Genomic DNA, 19,075 nt, shown 5'->3' on the forward strand with positions numbered 1-19,075 from the left:
AAATAGAGTCGCACTTGAACATTCAACAGGGGCACAGCTCACTGGTGATTTAAGTGAATTATAATCATCAATTAAATGATGTCAGCCAGGGAATTTTAGTGACTTTGGGAGCTTTTATGCAAACAATGAAGCACGTGCCTTGTGTGCCGCTTACGTAACCAGAGACAGTTTCAGGCGTGGCTCCCCAGACGGGTTGTCTGAGCAAACGTGTTATATACCCCTTCCTGTCCCTTCCTGGTTGGCTACGATCTGCTGCTCTTTCTTTCTCTATGAGCTTCCCAAGTAAACAGCAGAACCACTGGGGCACCTGGGTGGCTCAGTTTCTTAAGTATCTGACTCCTGATTTTGGCTCAGGTCATGATCTCAGGGTCACGAGATCGAGCCCTGCATCGGGCTCCACACTCAGTGGAAGTCTGCTTGGGATTCTCTCTTGCCTTCTGCCCCTCCCCCAATTAAAAAACAAAAACAAAAACCAAAACTGCTTTAGAGACTAAAAATTATCTAGGAGTGAGAGTTATCATCCAAGTGGTGCACGGTGTTCCCCAGTCCTGTCAGTCTAACCAGTTAAAGGAGCCGTGTTTTTCCACACTGCCCCCTACCCTCAGGTGCCCAGCATGACTCATAGGAGGGGCGTCGCTGCTGGCCCCCCTGCTCCTAGGCGCTCTTGTCTCCGCAGATCGGCCAGGTGGTCGCCCCATCCCTGTTCACCTGCTCTAGCAGGAGACCCATCAGCAGGTGGCAGCTGAGGGAGCCCGTGACCGTGGAGTTCGGGGAGGATGACGGCCTGGTGAGAGGTCTTTCCAAGCCGCCTTGCGTTCATGCAGCCCGCGCCAGCCAGCTTTTCCTGCCTTTGCTGACCTTGCTTTCCATTTGGGGACAGGATAACGTAGATAAGATGACGTTTGTGCTGCTGCGGGATAGAGTGAACGTTCATCAGTTCTTCGGGCATTCTGCAAACCCCCAGGAATCTCTGCACATAAGGATAGAATTTTCTAGGCCCGTTTCAAGAGCTTTCCCAGTCATGGTGCTGGTAAGGTGTGTTGTGGGGGGACCGCCACCATCAGAGCCAGATAGCAGCAAGAGGGTCTCATGCAAACCAGGGAATGAAATTCACTTTCCACGCAGTCCTGAGGCTCGTGGTCTAACGAAATTATGGGACATAGTTATCTGCTTGGGGAGTAAGCTTCCTGCTTTGTTTCCCTGAGATTGGATTCCTGCCCATGAAGCTTGTTAGAGTAAGAAACACCTGAGTGTCGGTGATAACACAGGTGGCCTCATTCGGAATCCACTGCTCTCTCCCAGTGTAGACCTGGGTCACAATTCTATTTTTATTTATTTTTTTTTTAAGAAAAAAATGGGTTCAGACTGATGTGTCAGAGGAGACTCAATAAATGAACCGTCTTTCCAGTGATGTTGAGTTTGTGAGGCTTGGGTAGGGCCATTTCACGAACAAATCGCAAGGGAGCACTAAATAAATGACCACTTGGGAAGGTTTCTTGGAATCCTGCCTTGACCGTGCAGCGGGAGCCGCTGGCTCGGAGAGTTCGTCGTCTCTCTGGATGGGCCCGGGTTCTGTAGGAGCCTCTTTCCTCGCTTCCGGCCGGGCCCTCAGGCCATCTAACAGTGCTTCCCTCTGTCCCACCGCCCTGCTCGGGTGGGCCCCTCAGCCAGGTGGCCTTCTGCAGGGAAGATGTCTACACCGCCTGCCCTGTGGGCTCGCTGTGTATCGTTGGCTCCACCCTCCTCCTGCCACAGGGGCCGAAACGTTACCTGGAGCAAATCTCTTTTCTCCCTTTGGATTTTCCCTTAATCTCTTAAGTCACACAGGGAAAAGGTCAGTTGGTTCCCACCAGGGTCTCAGTGACTACACTGGGCTCACTGTCCCCCATCTGCCCGTTCTGGCTGCTCGCAGGTACAGTGAGTAGTAACGAGGACCAGCAAGTGCATCCGCCCCCAGGCCTGCCTTCCCGAGCGCAGAGCGGCGCTGCTATTCCCACAGGCTGCGCCAGTGACCGTTCGCGTTTCGTACTGAGCAAGGAGAGACAGTGTCGCGTGGCTCTTCTTGAAAGCCCCTTGGTGCCAGTCTGTGTCCTTGTCGCCAAAAAGATGTTTGCTCAAAATCCTGTGACTAAGGTCTTTGGGAGGAAAAAGCAAAACAGAACTAGATACTTTTGCCTTGTTTTTCCACACTAGGTTCTCTGAGAAACCTACCCCTTCTGATTTTCTCGTGAGAAAGGTCTACGTCTGGGGTGAGCAGACGGTGCACGTGTACATACCTGCTGGTTCTCTGAGAGGTCAGTGGACATGGTCCCATCATGTTTATTTTTATTTAAAGATTTTATTTCTTTATTTGAGAGAGAGAGTTTGAGCAGGGAGGGGCAGAGGGAGAGGGAGAGGGAGAAAGACTCTAGAGCAGACGCTGCAGCGAGCACGGAGCCCAGTGCAGGGCTCGATCCCACGGCCTGAGCCGATCACGACCCGAGCTGAAACCAAGAGTCGGACGCTTACTGACTGCACCACCCAGGTGCCCCTGGTCCCATAATTTGTAGTTGTTCATGCAATGACAACAGCTGTTAGAGGGTGTGCATGGATAGCGGTGTCTTTCTCTACTCGTGGTGGAGACCGGAAGCCGCGTCAGAGCAGGTGGCCCATCTCGGCACCGCTTCAACACTCCATTTTGGCCAATTTGGTGGACCTTCCCTGACCCCCGAGATCTCTCTGCTGCTGCTTCTCCAGCACCTGTGTTTGCCTCCTCCACTTGCCACTCTGCTGCCCGGCACTGGGGGCTGTGACTCGAAGGCCTCCCTGCAGCCCCCGGACCCCTCCTTGCCCTCACCGGGTCTCTGTTCTCCCCCGAAGGCAAGAAACAGGTAGCGTGCTTCAGGGGGTCCACACGGCATAAACACGCAGGTCCGGCTGATTCTGCAGGCTGTGGTCCTTGACAGGATTGGCTTTTGGCTGATGCACCTGTCTCCTGTTTCCACATTTTTGTGGGACGTGACTCTTGTCCTCTGAGAGCCAGTCACTCTGAGAACTTCATTTCTTTTCAAAATGGACAAATCTGTTATCAAATTCAGATTCTCACTGGCAATTTATTTTTTAAAATATTTTATTTATTTATTAGAGAGAAAGAGTGTGTGCACATGAGAAAGAGAGAGAGAGCATGAGCCGGGTAGAGGCAGAGGCAGAGAGAATCTTCAAGCCGAGTTCCCACTGATTGAGGAGCCCGACGCGGGGCTTGATCCCAGGACCCCGGGATCATGACCTGAGCTGAAGACAGACACTTAACAACTCCTTTCTTTTTGTCAGGTTTTACTTTACTTTCTTAGAATACATTGTCCTAATAGTCACATGGTCAAAAATTACTTGAATTAGTTCTTTCTGGTGTGGACTTCTGTTGTCAGTTTTATAGACAGCTGGGTTTATTGTTTTTTTCTAAATATATTTAACCCAAAGGGTTACTGTTCTCCATTTGCTTTTTCTGTTTGTTTGTTTTTAAGATTTTTTTTATTTTTAAGTAATCTCTACCCCCAACTTGGGGCTTGAACTCACAACTCCAAGATCCCGAGTCATGTGCCCTACTGACAGGGGTAGCCAGGTGCCCCTCATCTCCATCTGTTTTTATCTAATTTTTTAAAAAATATGTGAGACATTTCTATTGCTCAAATGTCTAAGCCTTATTAAAAATGTAGAAACTCAGGGGCTCAGAAGGTTTCTAAATGGGGTATTCCAGGGTTAAAGAGTAAACATGTGTGCAATTCCTGTAAATATTGCCAAATTCCATGCCCCCCAACTAAGAGCACAGGGTTTGTTACCCCACAGCTTTGCCAACAGACTATGTTTTCAAGATTTTGAATTTTGCCAGATGGATATTTGAGAAATGGTAGTTTTAATATGCAATATATGTTGTCATTTGAGCATTTTTTCATGCATTTAAAGGCCATTACCTACATTTTTGGTGAACTATTCATATACACCCGTTTCTCTTGAGTTTATTTTTTCTTGACGCCTCGAGTTTCCAACTTTGTTTTTATTAGGTTGTTTTGCTTTGTAAAAGCTTTTTAAAAAAAATAATATTTATCAACTTTCTAAAAATTACTCTTGGATTGTGAGTCCTTGTTAGAAATTCATTCTTCATACCCAGGTTATGAGAGAAAGTCATTCACATTATGTTTTCTGTTTGTGTCTGCACAGCTCTGTGTGTTTACGTTTAGAACTCTGATTGGTGCTTATTACTGTAGGTGGCATGAGGTACAGATTGGATTTCTTATTTCTACAAGCGGTCAGTAGCTAGTTGTCCCAACATGGTTTATTAAGAAGTCTCGGGGGCAAGGTGCACCTGGGTGGCTCAGTCGGTTGAGTGTCCAAGTCCCGGTTTCAGCTCAGGTCATAATCTCAGGGTCATGGGATCGAGGCCTGCATCGGGCCCCACACTCAGCATGGAGTCTGCTGGAGATTCTCTCTCTACCTCTGCCCCCTCCCACTCTCTCTCAAAGAAATGAATCTTAAAAAAAAATAAATCTTAAAAAAAAGTCTAAGGGACAAATTATTAAATAAATAGAATTTTAAAAATGTTTACTTCTAAACATAAAATTTACCCACAAGTGATAGGCTAAAAACACGCAGTCACTGCATTGTCTTTATGGGGACCAGTGCAGACCCAGGACTGGCAGCTGGCCGACGGGGCCAAGGAGAAGCAGGAAGGGGTTGAGGGGAGCCGGGGAAGCTGCCTTCCGAGTCTCGTGTCTCCTGGGCAGGGGGTGGCCCATTCAGGGTGTCCAGAGGGACCTGGAACGTAGGCAAACATATCCAACACTCTGCCGGCCCCAATGAAAATCGGCAGCAGGGAGCCTGCCTGGACCCATCTGCCTCGCAGTTTACATGCCATGGGAGAGGAAGCACCAGACGGCCTCTCCCCGGCCCCGCCAACCTCTCCCCTGTCCTGCCAGCCCTGCCCCCTGCCCCACTGCCCGCTGCTCCGGCCGCCGTGGGAATGCATTATGCCTTTCTGCAAACTTCAGGTTGTGTATTTTTTTTCTCTTTTTAGACACCAACTTGGGATATTTATCCTTACTAGACGCTGACTATGACAGAAGCCCTCCGAGCAAGTATTCCGCGCAGGCAGTGAACTACACGGTGCGTTTCCAGGGGGTCCAGTGCCTCTTCTGGGAAGTGAGCAGGTGGAGCTCTGCGAGTTCCTCGCCACAGCCAGGAGCGTCTCCAGAGAAAGTGACCTGCAGGTACAGACGTGCTGTTGAGGACAAACACGGGACTTTGAGAGGCTGACTGCATTTTATCCTGCGTGGGGCCCGTGCCTGAGCCTCCCTGGCCCTGGGTCCCTATGAAAACGACAACAGTACCCGGTTCGTGCACCCCTCCCCCTCTGCAGGCCCGGCTCGTTCTGGGCTGCAGCCTCTCGGAGAGCAGGGTCTGGCTTCTCAGGGCCCTTGTGCCCCAGCCCCCTCCACCCAGGTGGCAGCGGTAGTAGGTGTCCCCCTGATGTCTGTTGAAACAGGCTGGTGGGTGGACGGTGGTGCCCCGCGTCTGGCTGGTGGCCGCACGGCCGCCCACAGTGGGGCTGGGCTGACACCTGCCGGCCTCTGGGCTGAGCTGGACCGCACACGGTGTGCCCACTGAGGCGTCTGCCTGCGGTTATAACTACTGGAACTTGTCACCCTTTCTGCCCTTCCTTTAACCCGCGTACGTGACACTGTAGACGACGCTCTCTGCCCACGTCTGGCGTCCTAACCTGCGTCTCCCTCCTAGCTACGACCACTTCGCACCGGTCTCTGTCGCGAGAAGAAACCTGAACGCCAGCGTTTCAGTGAGTGACGTTTCCCAGTGGCAGAGGTGAGTTCCGTTTCTAGATCACAGTAAGATTTTACTAGCGCTGCTGCCCACACGTCATCCCGCAGGTGCCCGAAACCCATGTCGCCTGGTACCGTGTGCATCCTGGAGTAACCACTCTAGTAGGTAGTCATCTGTGAGGATCACATGGTCCTTCCTTGCGTGCACGTACATCCACAGACAGGGGGCGCAAAAACACGAGAAAGTCAACATGCTTTCTGTCAAGCGCAGCTTCCGCGCACCATGGAGCTGGTCAGTTGGCACTCACTGGGTCATTCTCGTCAGGGAGGACACGGTGCTTTGCCCTTCCTGGTTTATGCATATTCATAGCTGCTTCTTTCTGTTCAAAAGTGTCCCATTTTATCTTCTTCTTCTTTTTAAAGTTTATTTATTTATTGAAGTCATCGCTATACCCGACATGGGGCTCGAACTCACGACCCCAAGATCAAGAGTCACACGCTCTTCCAACTAGCCAGCCAGGCGCCCCAGAAGTGTCCCATTTTAGGTAATAGATTTCAACTCAAGCTTATTTCTGTGGCCATTGTTTTACACAGAACAGGCGTATTTGGATTCTGAACGGTGGGTGAGTAGAGGGTAAGCTTGTGTGGGCAGGAGCCCTTTGCCCAGTCACCCACATGGAGTACTGACCGGGCTTGGCCCACAGCAGGCACTGAGTGGGTATTTGCTGAATGAGTATCAGTGGCAGAGTCGGCATTTCCCGGTGAGCGTTGGGTCTCCCTTATGTTGATGTAATGGGGAGCCCTATAGCACCTTATTATTTAATCAATCATCAAAGACTTGACGGCTTTGTAGACCAGTAAGTGGATTACTGACACCATAGGTGCTGGGGACAGTGAGGTCACCAGGAGTGTAGTGAGTGGGACTCAGGACAGCTGTTCAACTGTGGTTTCAGATATGACCTGGGCGGGGGGAGGCAAGCCATCAGGAGAGGGACAGCCCTCGGGGACGCCCAGGTAAAAGGCAACACCTCAAGTCGGGTGGGGGCAGGTGCGCTCTGGAAGGACAGCATCCCTGTGAAGCACCTGTCTGCCCTTTGAAACCCCATCAGAATCCCGTAAGACTCCAGGCTAGGGTCCTGGCACAAGTGACTCAAAGTGGACCCCACTCTGTGGGTCTGGAAGGTTCAGTGACCCCCCGCCCCCAGCGGGGTGCCTGGGAGTAGGAGGCGAGGGCCAGGTGTGGTGAGGAGCAGGCAGCCCGACCACTCAGGGCGGGAGGGATGGGGCATGTAGGCAGGGTCTGCCAGGAGGGAGGGAGCATCCATTACACCCACATGTAGAAGCACTTTACAGACATCGTACTCCTGAGTCTTCATGTGAGCAGCAAGATTGGTGTTCTTATCATGCTTCATCAAGAAAGCTCCTCAGAGAGGCCGTGAGTGGCTGCCCCACACGGTCTTCAGATGTGGAAGCTGGTCTGTCACCAGTCGTCTCTGACTGAGTCCCTGCTCCTGAGTCAGCCTCCAGTGGCTCCTCCCCTGAGGGGCTCAGACCCGTCCTAACACGGGGCCGGCAGAGGCCATGCCATTCCCTCTGCTCTTCCCTTCTTGACCTCCTTCCCCAGTAAGAATCTACTTTCTCCTTCCAGTTACAAGACAGACAAGCACTTACAAACGTATCAGTGAAGACCAGCAGGGGCCTCTGTGTGCGTGTGCGTGAGTGTGTGAGCATGAGCCAGCGTGGGGGGGAGTTGGTTAGTCTTTACCTGAATGTTGATTTTTGTAATTTACTATTTATTCCTCTTCTTTTGTTTACAGACACCCAGAGAACCTGCTTCCCAGTGTTTTGATTGTCATTTTTATGATTCTTTACGCACTTCTGGTTACTAAAAGCAGACGTGTAGATCGTCATGAGAAGAAGAAAGCTGGCTACATTTTTCTGCAAGAAGATGCCCCCCCCGGCCACCAGCTGTACGCGGTTGTCGTGGACACAGGCTTCCGGTCTCCTGCCCACTGTAGTGCCAAGGTAAGCAGGTCACCCCGGGACTTGCGCTCCCTGCTGTGCAAGGGTGTGGATGGTGTGAGCGACGGCCCCAGACATGCCCCACGTGGAGACTGGCCTTTCCAGCTGCCCCATCTTCCTCCATCAAGAGTGAGGGGCTCCTCTGCCACCGTCATGTTCTCCCTCGTGCACGCCTGCGCGAGCCTTCACCACCCTCAGGGCCGCCCCCTCAAACCCTTGTCCCTCTCCACCTTGTCCGTGGAGAACAGCCCGCATGTCCAGCCCTGTGTAAGGCAGAAGGACCGACGGATGCGTGGGGCAGACCCAGGGCTGTAGCCTGAGCTGGGCGTCATGGGGAAGGCCCCATGGGAGGGGCAGGGGCGATTCCACAAGATATTTGGGAACCATGGCTTTTCCTGTGGAAAAAAGCTCTATTAAACCTCTACTTCACATTACACCCCAAACCAGCTGCACAAGACCAGAGACTTACAGATTAAAACAAAATTTAGAAACTTATCAAAGAAAATATGTGCTTTGTGTTGGAGAAGGGTTTTTAAAACTGGAAATAAATAAGGAACTTTTTAAAATGAAAGATTGATCATGTGTTTCTGGGCCACAGGAGCTGCCCCAGTGGGAGGATGAGCCCCATGCGGCTGGGAATGTGTGTCTGCAGGGCTCCTCGTCCACCCCAGTCATGGTCACAGCCCCCTGGATGGCCCTCAGGCCTCCCTCGTTCCACGCCCACTGCCTGTCTTCTCCCTCCCAAGACAAACACATACCCTAGTGAATCCTAGCTGCTGTCTGGCTTTTCTAGATCAAATATGTAGAAATCCGGCCAACCCAGCGGGACAGGCACTCCTTCCCAGATCTCTCTGGGGCAAGTGTGGGAGGGGCCATCCAGGGACAGGGTGGGAGTGTCCCCTTGGTCCCTCGGGGCCCGAAGGTTCTGGGAAGACAGGGGCTGGGAGAAGGTACAAGGACGCCCCTTTCTGACACAACGTAGTGTCCTGTGTCCAGGATCTCAAACCCCAACCTTATGTCTTTGTTTTGAGGTTTACATCGTTCTATGTGGTGAGAATGGATTTTCAGAACCCAGAGAACTCTACTGTCCAGAGAGGCCCCTGTTTGAAAGGAATTCCAGACACACTTTTGTCCTGAGGTGAGCGAGGCCTGTCAGAACGGTGTGGCCCTATCACGAGCCCAAGGGAGCTAAATGCACGTCACTGTCCAGTAAGGAGTGCCGCTGTGCACACGGACGGTTTTATAAAGTCGTTCACGGTGCCGTTTGACGTAGATTCGTGTGGGAGGGAACGAGGAGAGCTGTTGGTTTACACGCTGCTGACGTTCAGACGCCCAGCCTCTTCCATGGCACGGATCCTGCTCAGCTGATTCAGGTCATGCTAAATCGGGAAGAGCAAGGACCCGTGGCCGTGCGAAGACCACGCGGTTGGATGGGGAGGGGTCATTTATCGGGAGTCCAAGCACCTGCTGTTTTCAGAAAATGTGGAGAAACTGCACTAAATGCTTTTTCTCCTGGAGAACATCGTGTCTGGTCTGTACTGGTTTGGGTCCCATCTTCACTAAGAAGAGGTGAGCTCCAGGCTCGTCCACACTGGACACAGATGCATGACGGAGCTGGAGTGGACGGGGTTCCGGGGAGCCAGCAGGCGTGCGGGAGCTGTGTGCGGGGTCTCTGCCCAGCACGGCCAGGGGCCTGCGGGGGCTCCCTGTCCACATCTCATGCTCCAGAGAGGCTCCATAGGTCACTCTGAGTAGCACGCATGTGTTGACACATCCAAGGTGTCCCCGAGGGTGAGAATCGGGGCTGGGGCTGCCCTGTGGGACCCCCCACCGCCCAGACCCTAGCTTGACCACTGCTGCTGTGTGTGTCCTCAGCGCCCCTGCTCTGCTGGGCCAGCTCCGGAGGATCCGCCTCTGGCACGACAGCCGTGGGCCCTCCCCAGCCTGGTACGTGAGCCACGTCGTGGTGGGAGAGCTGGCCCCCCGGCACGGGCGCAGCTGGCTCTTCCCCGCCGAGTGCTGGCTGGCGGCGAGCCGGCGGGACGGCCGCGTGGAGCGGGAACTGGGCTGCCTGCGCGGGGGTCTCGGCTTCTGGAAGGTAGGTGACCAGCCGGCCGGCCGGGTGCAGCCCCAGTTCTGCTTCTCCCTGCAGCCATTTCTCTAACCTGCACTAAAGTTAACGTCAAGCTGGCTGTGCCTTACGTGATGCCTGGAGCGAGCCTGTGTGTGCCCTGTGTATCCTGAGCCCCAAGATGACCAGTCAACAGTACAGGCATGACCCCGGGGCAGAACAGCAAGTGATCAAAAAGACAAAATCACCTAAAATTTCACAAACCACCTATGAAATAGCTCTCTGTGCATCCCGACCTCTCCCCATGTGGGAGTGTGTTTTGTTCACTTGTGATGACACTTAGCATTTTATACTTTCTAATGTATTATCTTCATGAATTTTCTCTAAAGTCGTCACTGAGGGGCCGCGTCTGCCTGCAGACGTTGCGATTTTCTTTCATTGTAGGGACACTTTGATGGGGGGCTCTGTGTTTCTGGTGACCAGTTTTGGAGGCTGGTCTCAGACGGTCAGAGGCCAGTGAGAGCTGGCGTCCTCCCACGTCACCAGATCCTCCTTTCCAGCGTGTCCCTGTCGCCACCTGTCATGGGCGAGAGGGCCAGGCCCACCACGTGGGTGCTGCCGATCTAGTAAGAACACATGATCACAGCGCACTGGCAGTATGGAAATTCTCCAGCTCCCCCCAGCGGAATGCCTGGCTCAACCGGCACTTTCCCTTGGACAATTATTTGTACGTAAATATAACTAACAAAACGTAGTCACGTTGTTTATTCTCCAGCTGTTTTGTTTGAGAACTTGTGGGGAGACATCTGTACGTCTTAGTCATAAGACCAGCCGTGGCTGTGGCCTGGTGGTCAGTCCATTGATAGGAAGATATATTCTCATCTCCTTAAACCTGTTTGCCCTGGATTTGCTTCTGTGTTCTGCTGCTCATCACCGTTTTTCTAAAATAGCCTTGAGCACCAAGCGTTACTCCAGTTGAACTGAGCCTTTTGAACCCAGAGTGATTCTGTAGGTGACGTGCCACACGCCCGTGGCCGACACCACAGGGTTACTGAGGACACCCTGGTGGCCGGCCATGCTCCCGGCCCACAGTGTGCTCAAGCCCAGTGAAAATTACCTGTGTTGCAGGAAAAGTGCTGGGAACAGGGAGGGCTTGTAGACAGAGGCTCCAGGAAAAGGGTGTGAAGACACTCGGGGGTGAGACAGGAGAGGCGGAGGGACAGCTTGTCCCAGAGCTGCAGATGCCCCAGCGCAGGTCCAAGGTGCTGAGTGCATGGTGGGCGAGGGTCTGCGGGGTCCAGGGTCCAGCTGACGAGCTAGTGGCATCACCCAGAGAATCACCGCTTGCCCACCGGGAGTTCTCACCGTTGGTACCAGCGTCTCTCTTCTGGTCTGTTTCAGCTCTTGTATTCAAAGTTCACAGAGTATCTGGAGGATTTCCACATCTGGACGTCCGTGTATAGCCAGCCCTCCCCCAGCGGCTTCCCACACACCGCGCGCCTCACTGTTGCCTTCGCCTTGCTGTGCACGTACGCGTGTCTCGCTGCCCTGCTCACAGCTGCAGGAGAGGAGCAGGTGGGAGGCACTGCATTCTCCTGGAAGTGGCTTCCGAGTCCCAGACCTGCCATGTGACACCTTCTCAGCCCAGGAATTAGCAAAGCTTACAGTCCTGGCAGAAAGGTTCCAAGCAGGAGGAGGGAGCCCAGGTGCCTCGAGCACCACAGAGGGGGTGCTGGCCTGGATGGAGCCAGGAGGGTCTGCTGGGCGGTGGGCTCGGGGTGAAGCCAGCACAGGCCTGCCTCCGTGACGCCTGCCATGCAGAGCTCGCGCCCTCCTGGTGCCACAGAGCGTGACTTCTCCGGAACGGTCAACAGCCTGGACTGTCCCAGAGCACGCTCCGGGATTTTCTTTTTTTTTAAGGTTGGCAATTAATTCAAATTTTAAAAATCCTCTGGCCAGAAAAAGCAGGGAACAGTTTGATGGCCACGTTTGCCCTAGAAATGCCAGTTAGCATCTGGTAACTGCGGCCGCACCATCCCTCATGCGATGTAGGGATGAATTCTAAACCAGCACAGGCAGCGAGAGTGGAGTGCCTGCCTTCCTATGGAAACGCAGCATGACTCTTGGGGCGCGGGGAACTAATCCAGTTTGCTTCTGATGACAACCTCGTGGCCATTCATGGTCCCGCAGTGGCTGGGAATGTGGCGAGGGGCCCTTTCCAGAGAGGGCATCCGGCGACGCATCCAGCAGAGGGCGGTGTTGGGAGTACGTGTGAGAATAGTAACGGATTGGTGGAACCTTTAAAAGAGAGTGACAGGTGTGTGGAATTTGTAGGATGGTGATAAATCTCGCCAGGCAGCAAGAAGTTGAAAGGCTGGATCCAGCTAGGAGAGGAACTCGCCTTCCCCTCTGGGGCCGACCCTTTGTCGGATCCTCTCTGCTCATCAACGCGATGGGGATACGGAGGCCTTCTCATCAGATTGTAGCGAGGACTCAGCCAGGGGCGCAGGAGACGTGCCTGGCATGAAGTGGGGCCGCAGCAAACGTTCACTTAATCTGGGAATATGTGTATATTGGAAAAACAAAAGGATTACTTGCGAGTTTCCCTTGTTTCCAAGGGTTCAGGGAGACAGGGCTTTGGTTAAACGTAGGCTGCACATTCACATTGAAGACCTTGGTGACTACAGCGCACGCGTTCCAGATGCCCTGACTGCTGCCTTCCTACAGCTCCCGTGGGCTCTCGGTGACCCCGATGCCGCCACCGGGTCCTTCCGGACAGGTCTCCTGTGCACCCTGCTGGCTTCTCCCGGGGCACAGCTCTTGTCCCTGCTCTTGAGGCTCAGCCAGGTACCAACAGCCTGTCCGCATGCCCTGCTGTCCCGGGTCCTCCCGCACAGTGGGACACCCGCCCCGAACAACCACCTTCCTTCCGCAGGAAGCCAGCAGTCCTTCCCGCGCGCAGCCCCACCTGCCCCTAAGAAGAGCGCCCGTGGAGACAGCTCAGGGTAAGTGGGCATTTAAGAAAGCCTGGAAGTTGTTTTCTGTTTGTTTACAAATCACAGCAACATCTGGGGAGGAGACCTCGTGTCTCCTGCTCCCCGTGTTCGCTGCTGTTCACTGCAAGGACAGCGAGCTTCACTCCATCTGCGTGAAAGCCCTTGAAAGGAGCCATGCAGCCCACTCCCGGATGTCACGTGGACGGGCCACATTGACAGCCACGTCCTGTGCCTCAGGAAGCCTTGTCCCAGTGGGGCCACAGGGAGGGCTATTTCCTAAAGGAGGCTCTCTCCCAGAGAACCCTAAATCCCTGCTTTAACGTCATAAATTGGACTCCTTTCAAATCAGGCCCTCACTCCCGTGGAAGGACGGCAGACGCCCAGAAAATGCACGAGGTAAATACAACTATGTTTCGGTGTCTCCCTCGGCCGTGGCCCAGACACGAGCAGGGCGGGTCCTGCAGAGAGAGGGGGCCGCTCCCCAGGGAGCTTGAGACCCGCTGTCAGGAGTCCCAGGGGAGGCCCCACGAGAAGGGGTGTGGGTCAGAATTGGGAAAGCCACGTGTGGACCCGCAGAGACATTGTGGAGGCTTGCGGGTTGGCAGGTCCAGGAGGTGAGACTCTGTGAAGCAGAGGCCTGTGTGGGCTCGGCCACTCCTGTGCCCCATGAGGGGACACGGGACAAGTCCAGACAAGCAGGTCCGACCTGGGACCCAGGGCATGTTGAAAGGCAGTTTCTAAGCAGTTCAGTCACAGCATCGCATCAGCCTTCCTCTGGGGGTCTTCGTGGCTGTGCTGTTAGCACGTGATGCTGGTCAGTGCACACGTTTGGGGCACGTGTGGTTCCTTGTGCTTTCGCATCTCCACCTCCCTGCTGAGAGCTCCGTCCTGCGTGGGCGCTCTGCCCCCGGCCCGTGTCCGGGCCTCGGTCCCCTCTGCTCCCCTGCGTGGGGCTGCCTCTCTGCCCTTCCACGGTGAGCCTCGCCCGACCCCTGCTCTGGGAGGTCCTGATCGGCCTCCCAGAGGGCAGGTGGCATCGCCGTTGACGGCAGCCACCCTGTCATTGCACCCGCGGGCGCCCCACCACCCTCTGTAGATGTGAACGAGCTGCTCCCAGGGCTGCCCGCGCCTCCTCCGCAGAACCTCCCCCAGCCAGCTCCTGAGAACGCTTGCAAGCCCCGCTGCAGACGACACAGTCTGGCACAGAGACTGTGGGCGCCGAGGTGTTAACCTCATCCCGACGTCGTCTCTTCCAGGCTTACGGTCTCTCGGGGCATGCCAGGGCCTGCAGGAGGGCAGCAGAGAGCGGGCGTGTGGGCTGTCCGTCCCCAGAACAGGAGGCCCGCGGAGCTGACCCTGGCCAGCAGCCTCCAAGGGAGAAGGGGACCTGCGGCGCTCTCTGTGTGCAAGGTGACATCGGGGCTGGGGGTGCAATGCCAGGTCCCTTCTTGCGTCCTGGGCCCCTGGGAGACGCAGGGGTCGCGCGGCGGGAGCTGGGTCCAATAAGACTGGGTGCTCTGGTCACATGGACATCAGGCCCATCCGAAACAGCCAAGAATTTTGTTCCAAAGTGCTGGCCATTTCTGCTGTATACTTACATGGGTTGCTCACGTCTTTTAAAAAGTCAGGAATAGACTTTTCACTTGCTGTGGAGTAGAGTGACTAGTGACAGCTTCAGGAGAAGCGGTAGCTCAGTGGAGAGCCAGTGGGGACGGGGCCCCCAGCAGGTGACCAAGCAGCCAGTCAGTGTTGTCCAACGGGGCCGTCAGGGGTCTGGCTGGGCGGATGCATATGGTTGCGGGGACCGGGGCCATGGGTTGCGTGAGCAGCGTGTTTCCCAGTTCACCCGGTTCTGGCGCTGCCTGTGGACACTGCTCCGTGGACCACAGTTGGCAAGGTGATACCAGCAGCAGGAGGCAGCCGGGTCTGGCTGGGCTGACGCACACAGCACCCTACGCGCTAGGGTGTGGGGTATAAAATACCCGGTTTCTGTGCACAGATGGGGCCCGGGGCCAGCGGCCTGCCGTGCTGGTGCCAGTGGAAGGTGGAGGGAACACACGTCCCACAGCCCGGCACACGCACCTGGCCAGGATGGGGTGGAGGAGCACAAAGGCTCACGCCCCACCGACTGCACACAGGGCAAGGTCCTCGAGCAAGGACAACACCTGAGCTCAGGTGTCCTCATTGTACACGCACGAGTGTCCTTCCCTTGCCCAGTGCCTCCTCCCCGGAGGGTGGTCCTGAGTCCATATTAGCTGACCGCCTCTGCCTCTAGACGGGCCCTGGCGGGGTCTTCCTGTTGGAGCAGTCACCTTCAAAAGCGGGGCTCCATGGCCTCCTCTTGGAGACAGGAAATGTGGGGGGACCCTCTGATTATGTGCTTGACTCCAGAGAACTTACCCAACAGAGCCCGTGAGAGGCGGCTGCTGCCTACGTTGTCCTCCTCCTCTGTGGGGCTGTGCTCTCCTCCCCCTCCCCCTGCTCCTCTCTGCTCTTCTCCTGGTCCTCCTGCCCCTCTCCACCCCTCCCTCTCCTACCCACTCGTCCCTCCTCCTTCCCCTCCCCGTGTCCCCCCACTCCTCTCCACCCATCTCCTTCCTCCCCGCTCCTCCCCGTCCTCTTTCACATGCCCAGTGAAAACTCTAAACTGTGGCCCCGACTGTGGCATCATTCTGATGGAGAATGCTGAGTGTAAAAAGCACTCTGCCCTGAGAACATGAGAAAGTGAGGGTCCTTTTCATCCAGGCTGAAGATGGTGGTTGCTGCAGGCAGCCGTGTAGCTGCCGTGTCGACCCAGCCGCCGTGCACTGAAATGCAGATCTATAACACTGTGCACGGGGTGTGTGCAGGGGCGTGTGTATATATACAAGGAACAGGCTCGTGCGCTCACGCAGGCCGGAAGGTCTGATGACCCTGCAGTCCACAAGCTGGAGACCCAGGAGTGCCAGTGTTTCAGTTCAAGTCCAAAGACAGGAAAAGGCAGCTGTCCTGCTCAAAGGCCGTCAGGCAGGAGGAATTCTCTCTTGCTCTGGAGGGTTGGCTTTTCGTTCTATACCAGCCTTCACCTGATTGGATGAGGCCCACCCACACTGGGCAAGCAACCAGCTTTACTCTCTCCAGCCATTTATGTGTTCATCTCTCTAGAAACCCCCTCATGGACCAGAATACTGTTCACCCCAATGCCTGCACACCCACGGCCCAGTACCGCTGACAGAATTAGCGACTGCACTCGGGCAGATGGAAATGATGAGGTCTGTTACATGGACCTCTTCCTGCTCTCCCTTAGCCCCCAACAGCGGGTTTGGAGGACTTGCTGCACTCCGGTGGCCGCGGGCACTGCCGCCTTGGTCAGGCTCCGTGGTGTGGGCCATTTGCGGGATGGTCTCCATGGCCTGTGGCTTAGGGACGGCGTTTCTGGGATACAGGTGAGCAGTCACAGTTTTCAGATGTCCCCGGGTCTTTGGATGGGAATCTAGCACTTAGAAAAAACTTCCTGCGTTTCTGGGAACGCAACATGTGGGACCAGATATGCTATTGCTATTTTGGTCCTCATTTCTCCCTCCCACGGCCCTGGGGGTGAGGAAATCGTGTACAAACCCCAAAGGGCTGCTGGGCCCGGCCAGCTCTGGGACGGCAGCCCAGCCTGGATGGAGTCCCGGTGGACAAGAGGCTGCAGGACCCTCGCTCGGGAAGGAGGGAACCCGGCTGCGGAGCTCCTGAGAAGCTGGGCTCTGGGCCAGACGTGCTGGTACAATGATTATAATTCTGCCCATCCACACTGTGGCCTCTCCACCCGGTTCCCGGGCAGCTCCGGCCCCCGGCGTCCCCAGGGCAGTTCCGCGTGGCTCCCATGGGCCCAGGAGGAGTAGCCGGAAAACCAGGATGTTTCCCTCTTCCCCGCTAGCACCCCCCCCCGACTCCTCCCTTTCTTCAAATGCATGAATTGACTCACAGGATGATGGCCGATGGCCAGCAAGTTGCTTTTGAAAACCAAACAAACAAAAAAAAAACTTCTCTGTGACTCGGTTTGCTCAGCTGTGAAATGGGAAAATTCACAGGGTTTTAGGAGGAACCAGTGAAATCCTCCATGCTCACCGCCTGGCACCTGCTCAGTGCTCTGCAGAAGCAAACTTTATTGTTATTTTTATCAAGTCCCCCATCCCCGCCCCCATCCCCGCCATGCTCTCCGTGTTCCCCTGTTGGCTTTTCCTTTCTCTTCCACGCCTAGCAGCTTCATGAAGTTGACGTCCCTCCCGACAGATAGAACTCCCCCGTCCGCCCCCCGTCGGGCAGAACGGCAGGGCGCCAGCCGCACGCCCTCCTCCCTGCTGCAGCCGCACCTCCGCTTGCCGCCCGTAGTCACGCCGTCCCGAAGACGCGGGCCTTCGGGTGCAGCGTCCCTGTGCACAGGCAGGCGGGCGCTGATGGCTGCTCTCTCCTGGGGGACAGGTTCAACCCGACGCAGTGTGTGCGCTGGCTGCACCTGCTGACGCTCTCCGTGCTGTGCTGTGTCTTCGTCACGCAGCCACTTCTGGTGAGCGGGCCTCCAGCGGGAGTCACTCTGCATCAGGGGGGCCTGGGCGTGGGGGGAGGGCTCCACGTTCCTAGCGCGTTATTACGTTTCTTCATATTTTGACTGAGTGTGAGGAGAACCTGGGAGCCAGGCCTGTGCCGTGCTGCCCACGGACACATCCCAGGATGGGGGGGGCACCTCTTGAACCCCAATTTTCACTCAAGGATGCGGAGCCTTAGGGAGCAGAGGCTCTGGCCTGGGGAACGGGGTCCCGGGAATCCCAGGCAGGTGACACCAGCTTGTGTAGGATTGTGACGGGGAAGCAGGGACGTGGGGCAGCGACAGCGCACACATCGTCCACTCTCTCCTTCCAGGTGGGCCTCGTGGCCTTGGGCTTTGCCTGGAGAAGGAGGAACGACCCGCACTTCTTCACTGAGTCTCTACGCACGGCCACCAAGGACCTAGACTCTGAACTGGAGGAGCGTGCGAGATCCCGTGTGCCCCTCCGTGCAAGCCAGACGGAGGAGGTGAGGTCACCGTCCAGGCCCCATTCCAGCCCCATCGGGCCAATCAGCACATGCTCTGTGGATTCAAATCCAATTGCATTTTGGGGTGTGATTTAATTTCTTGTGCATCGTTGTGTGCGTGGATGCGATGGGTGAACAGAGAGGATCCATTTCCTTCCCTCTAGCCCATCCCAAAGAAATCAGAGCATCGAGAACATGAGCTTAAATTATTGAAGCAAATGAGAAATAGAATACTTGGCCATGATTTTAGAAAACTTCGAGGTCTCTCAAGATGCAGCCCTGTCAGGCTGGCGCCTGACCTCCAGACAGCAGCACGTCTCTAAGCCAGGTGGAACCGAGGGTATGGCCGCTGACCCCTTGAACCCAGGATGCCTGAGTGCCCACGGTCCCGAGGCGTCCAGCCTGGTGTCTTGTCCCCCATGGGACTCAGGATGGCACACCAGCTACAAGGGAGGAGCAACCTAGCCCTGGGTTCCACATCTGTGACCTCCCAGGACAAGGGGTCTCTGATTCCTTAGGCATCCCAAGCACCTGACCCAGGCCTGTCATCCGACAGAACCGGCTCTCCTGTGCAGTGAGACGCCCACAGAGCTGGCCTGGGACAGGAGTGGGGTTTGTGAATGGACCACTGCCCACCGGCCTGCTTTTGGTGACCCGCACGAAGTGTCCCTATCCCCAGCCCCAGGAGGCTCAGACAGCGCTGCTGCTCCCTGGGCTTGGCAGGAGTGCCAGGGCTCTCCGCCCTCATCCACGGCCCCCAGCTCACAGCACTGTCGTCCCACAGATGTTGGCCGCCCGACAGCAAGCACGCCGCCTGCGCCGAGCACGTCCACCATCCGCAGCCCAGCTCAGCGTCATCAGGGAGAAGATGAGAAGAGAGACCCGGACACGGGTCGCCCTGAGGTGGGTGGCAGCTGGCTGGGCCTTGCTCTGCTCCTGCAGCCCCTGGGATCAGGGCGTGCAGGTGGGGGCCCCGCCACAGGAGAGGGGACACCAAGGGGACAGTGGGTCCAGAGATAGCAGTTAGAGACAGCAGGTCTGGAGGAAAATCCCACAAAAATGAAAACAAGAAAAGCAGACAGGGAACTGAGTAAAGTAACAGGTTATGACAGTAAAATGCAAAACCCAATGTCTTTCAT

General features: G+C 55.6%; 1 protein-coding gene across 1 annotated transcript in view; it reads left to right on the top strand.

Moving 5' to 3' along the window:
- PKD1L1 (polycystin 1 like 1, transient receptor potential channel interacting) overlaps positions 1–19,075 on the top strand; it is a 112,296-nt gene that overhangs the window by 64,711 nt on the left and 28,510 nt on the right. The window contains exons 28-44 of the mRNA XM_057304560.1: positions 677–787; positions 881–1,035; positions 2,194–2,294; positions 5,048–5,240; positions 5,767–5,850; positions 7,625–7,832; positions 8,861–8,967; positions 9,705–9,927; positions 11,302–11,475; positions 12,628–12,747; positions 12,836–12,905; positions 13,246–13,292; positions 14,153–14,306; positions 16,183–16,321; positions 17,346–17,430; positions 17,784–17,936; positions 18,721–18,839. Coding sequence (XP_057160543.1) covers positions 677–787; positions 881–1,035; positions 2,194–2,294; positions 5,048–5,240; positions 5,767–5,850; positions 7,625–7,832; positions 8,861–8,967; positions 9,705–9,927; positions 11,302–11,475; positions 12,628–12,747; positions 12,836–12,905; positions 13,246–13,292; positions 14,153–14,306; positions 16,183–16,321; positions 17,346–17,430; positions 17,784–17,936; positions 18,721–18,839 — 2,243 coding nt within the window. The remainder of the gene's footprint in view (positions 1–676; positions 788–880; positions 1,036–2,193; positions 2,295–5,047; positions 5,241–5,766; positions 5,851–7,624; positions 7,833–8,860; positions 8,968–9,704; positions 9,928–11,301; positions 11,476–12,627; positions 12,748–12,835; positions 12,906–13,245; positions 13,293–14,152; positions 14,307–16,182; positions 16,322–17,345; positions 17,431–17,783; positions 17,937–18,720; positions 18,840–19,075) is intronic.

The sequence above is a fragment of the Ursus arctos genome, unplaced genomic scaffold, assembly GCF_023065955.2.
Source record: "Ursus arctos isolate Adak ecotype North America unplaced genomic scaffold, UrsArc2.0 scaffold_3, whole genome shotgun sequence".
NCBI lineage: Eukaryota > Metazoa > Chordata > Mammalia > Carnivora > Ursidae > Ursus > Ursus arctos.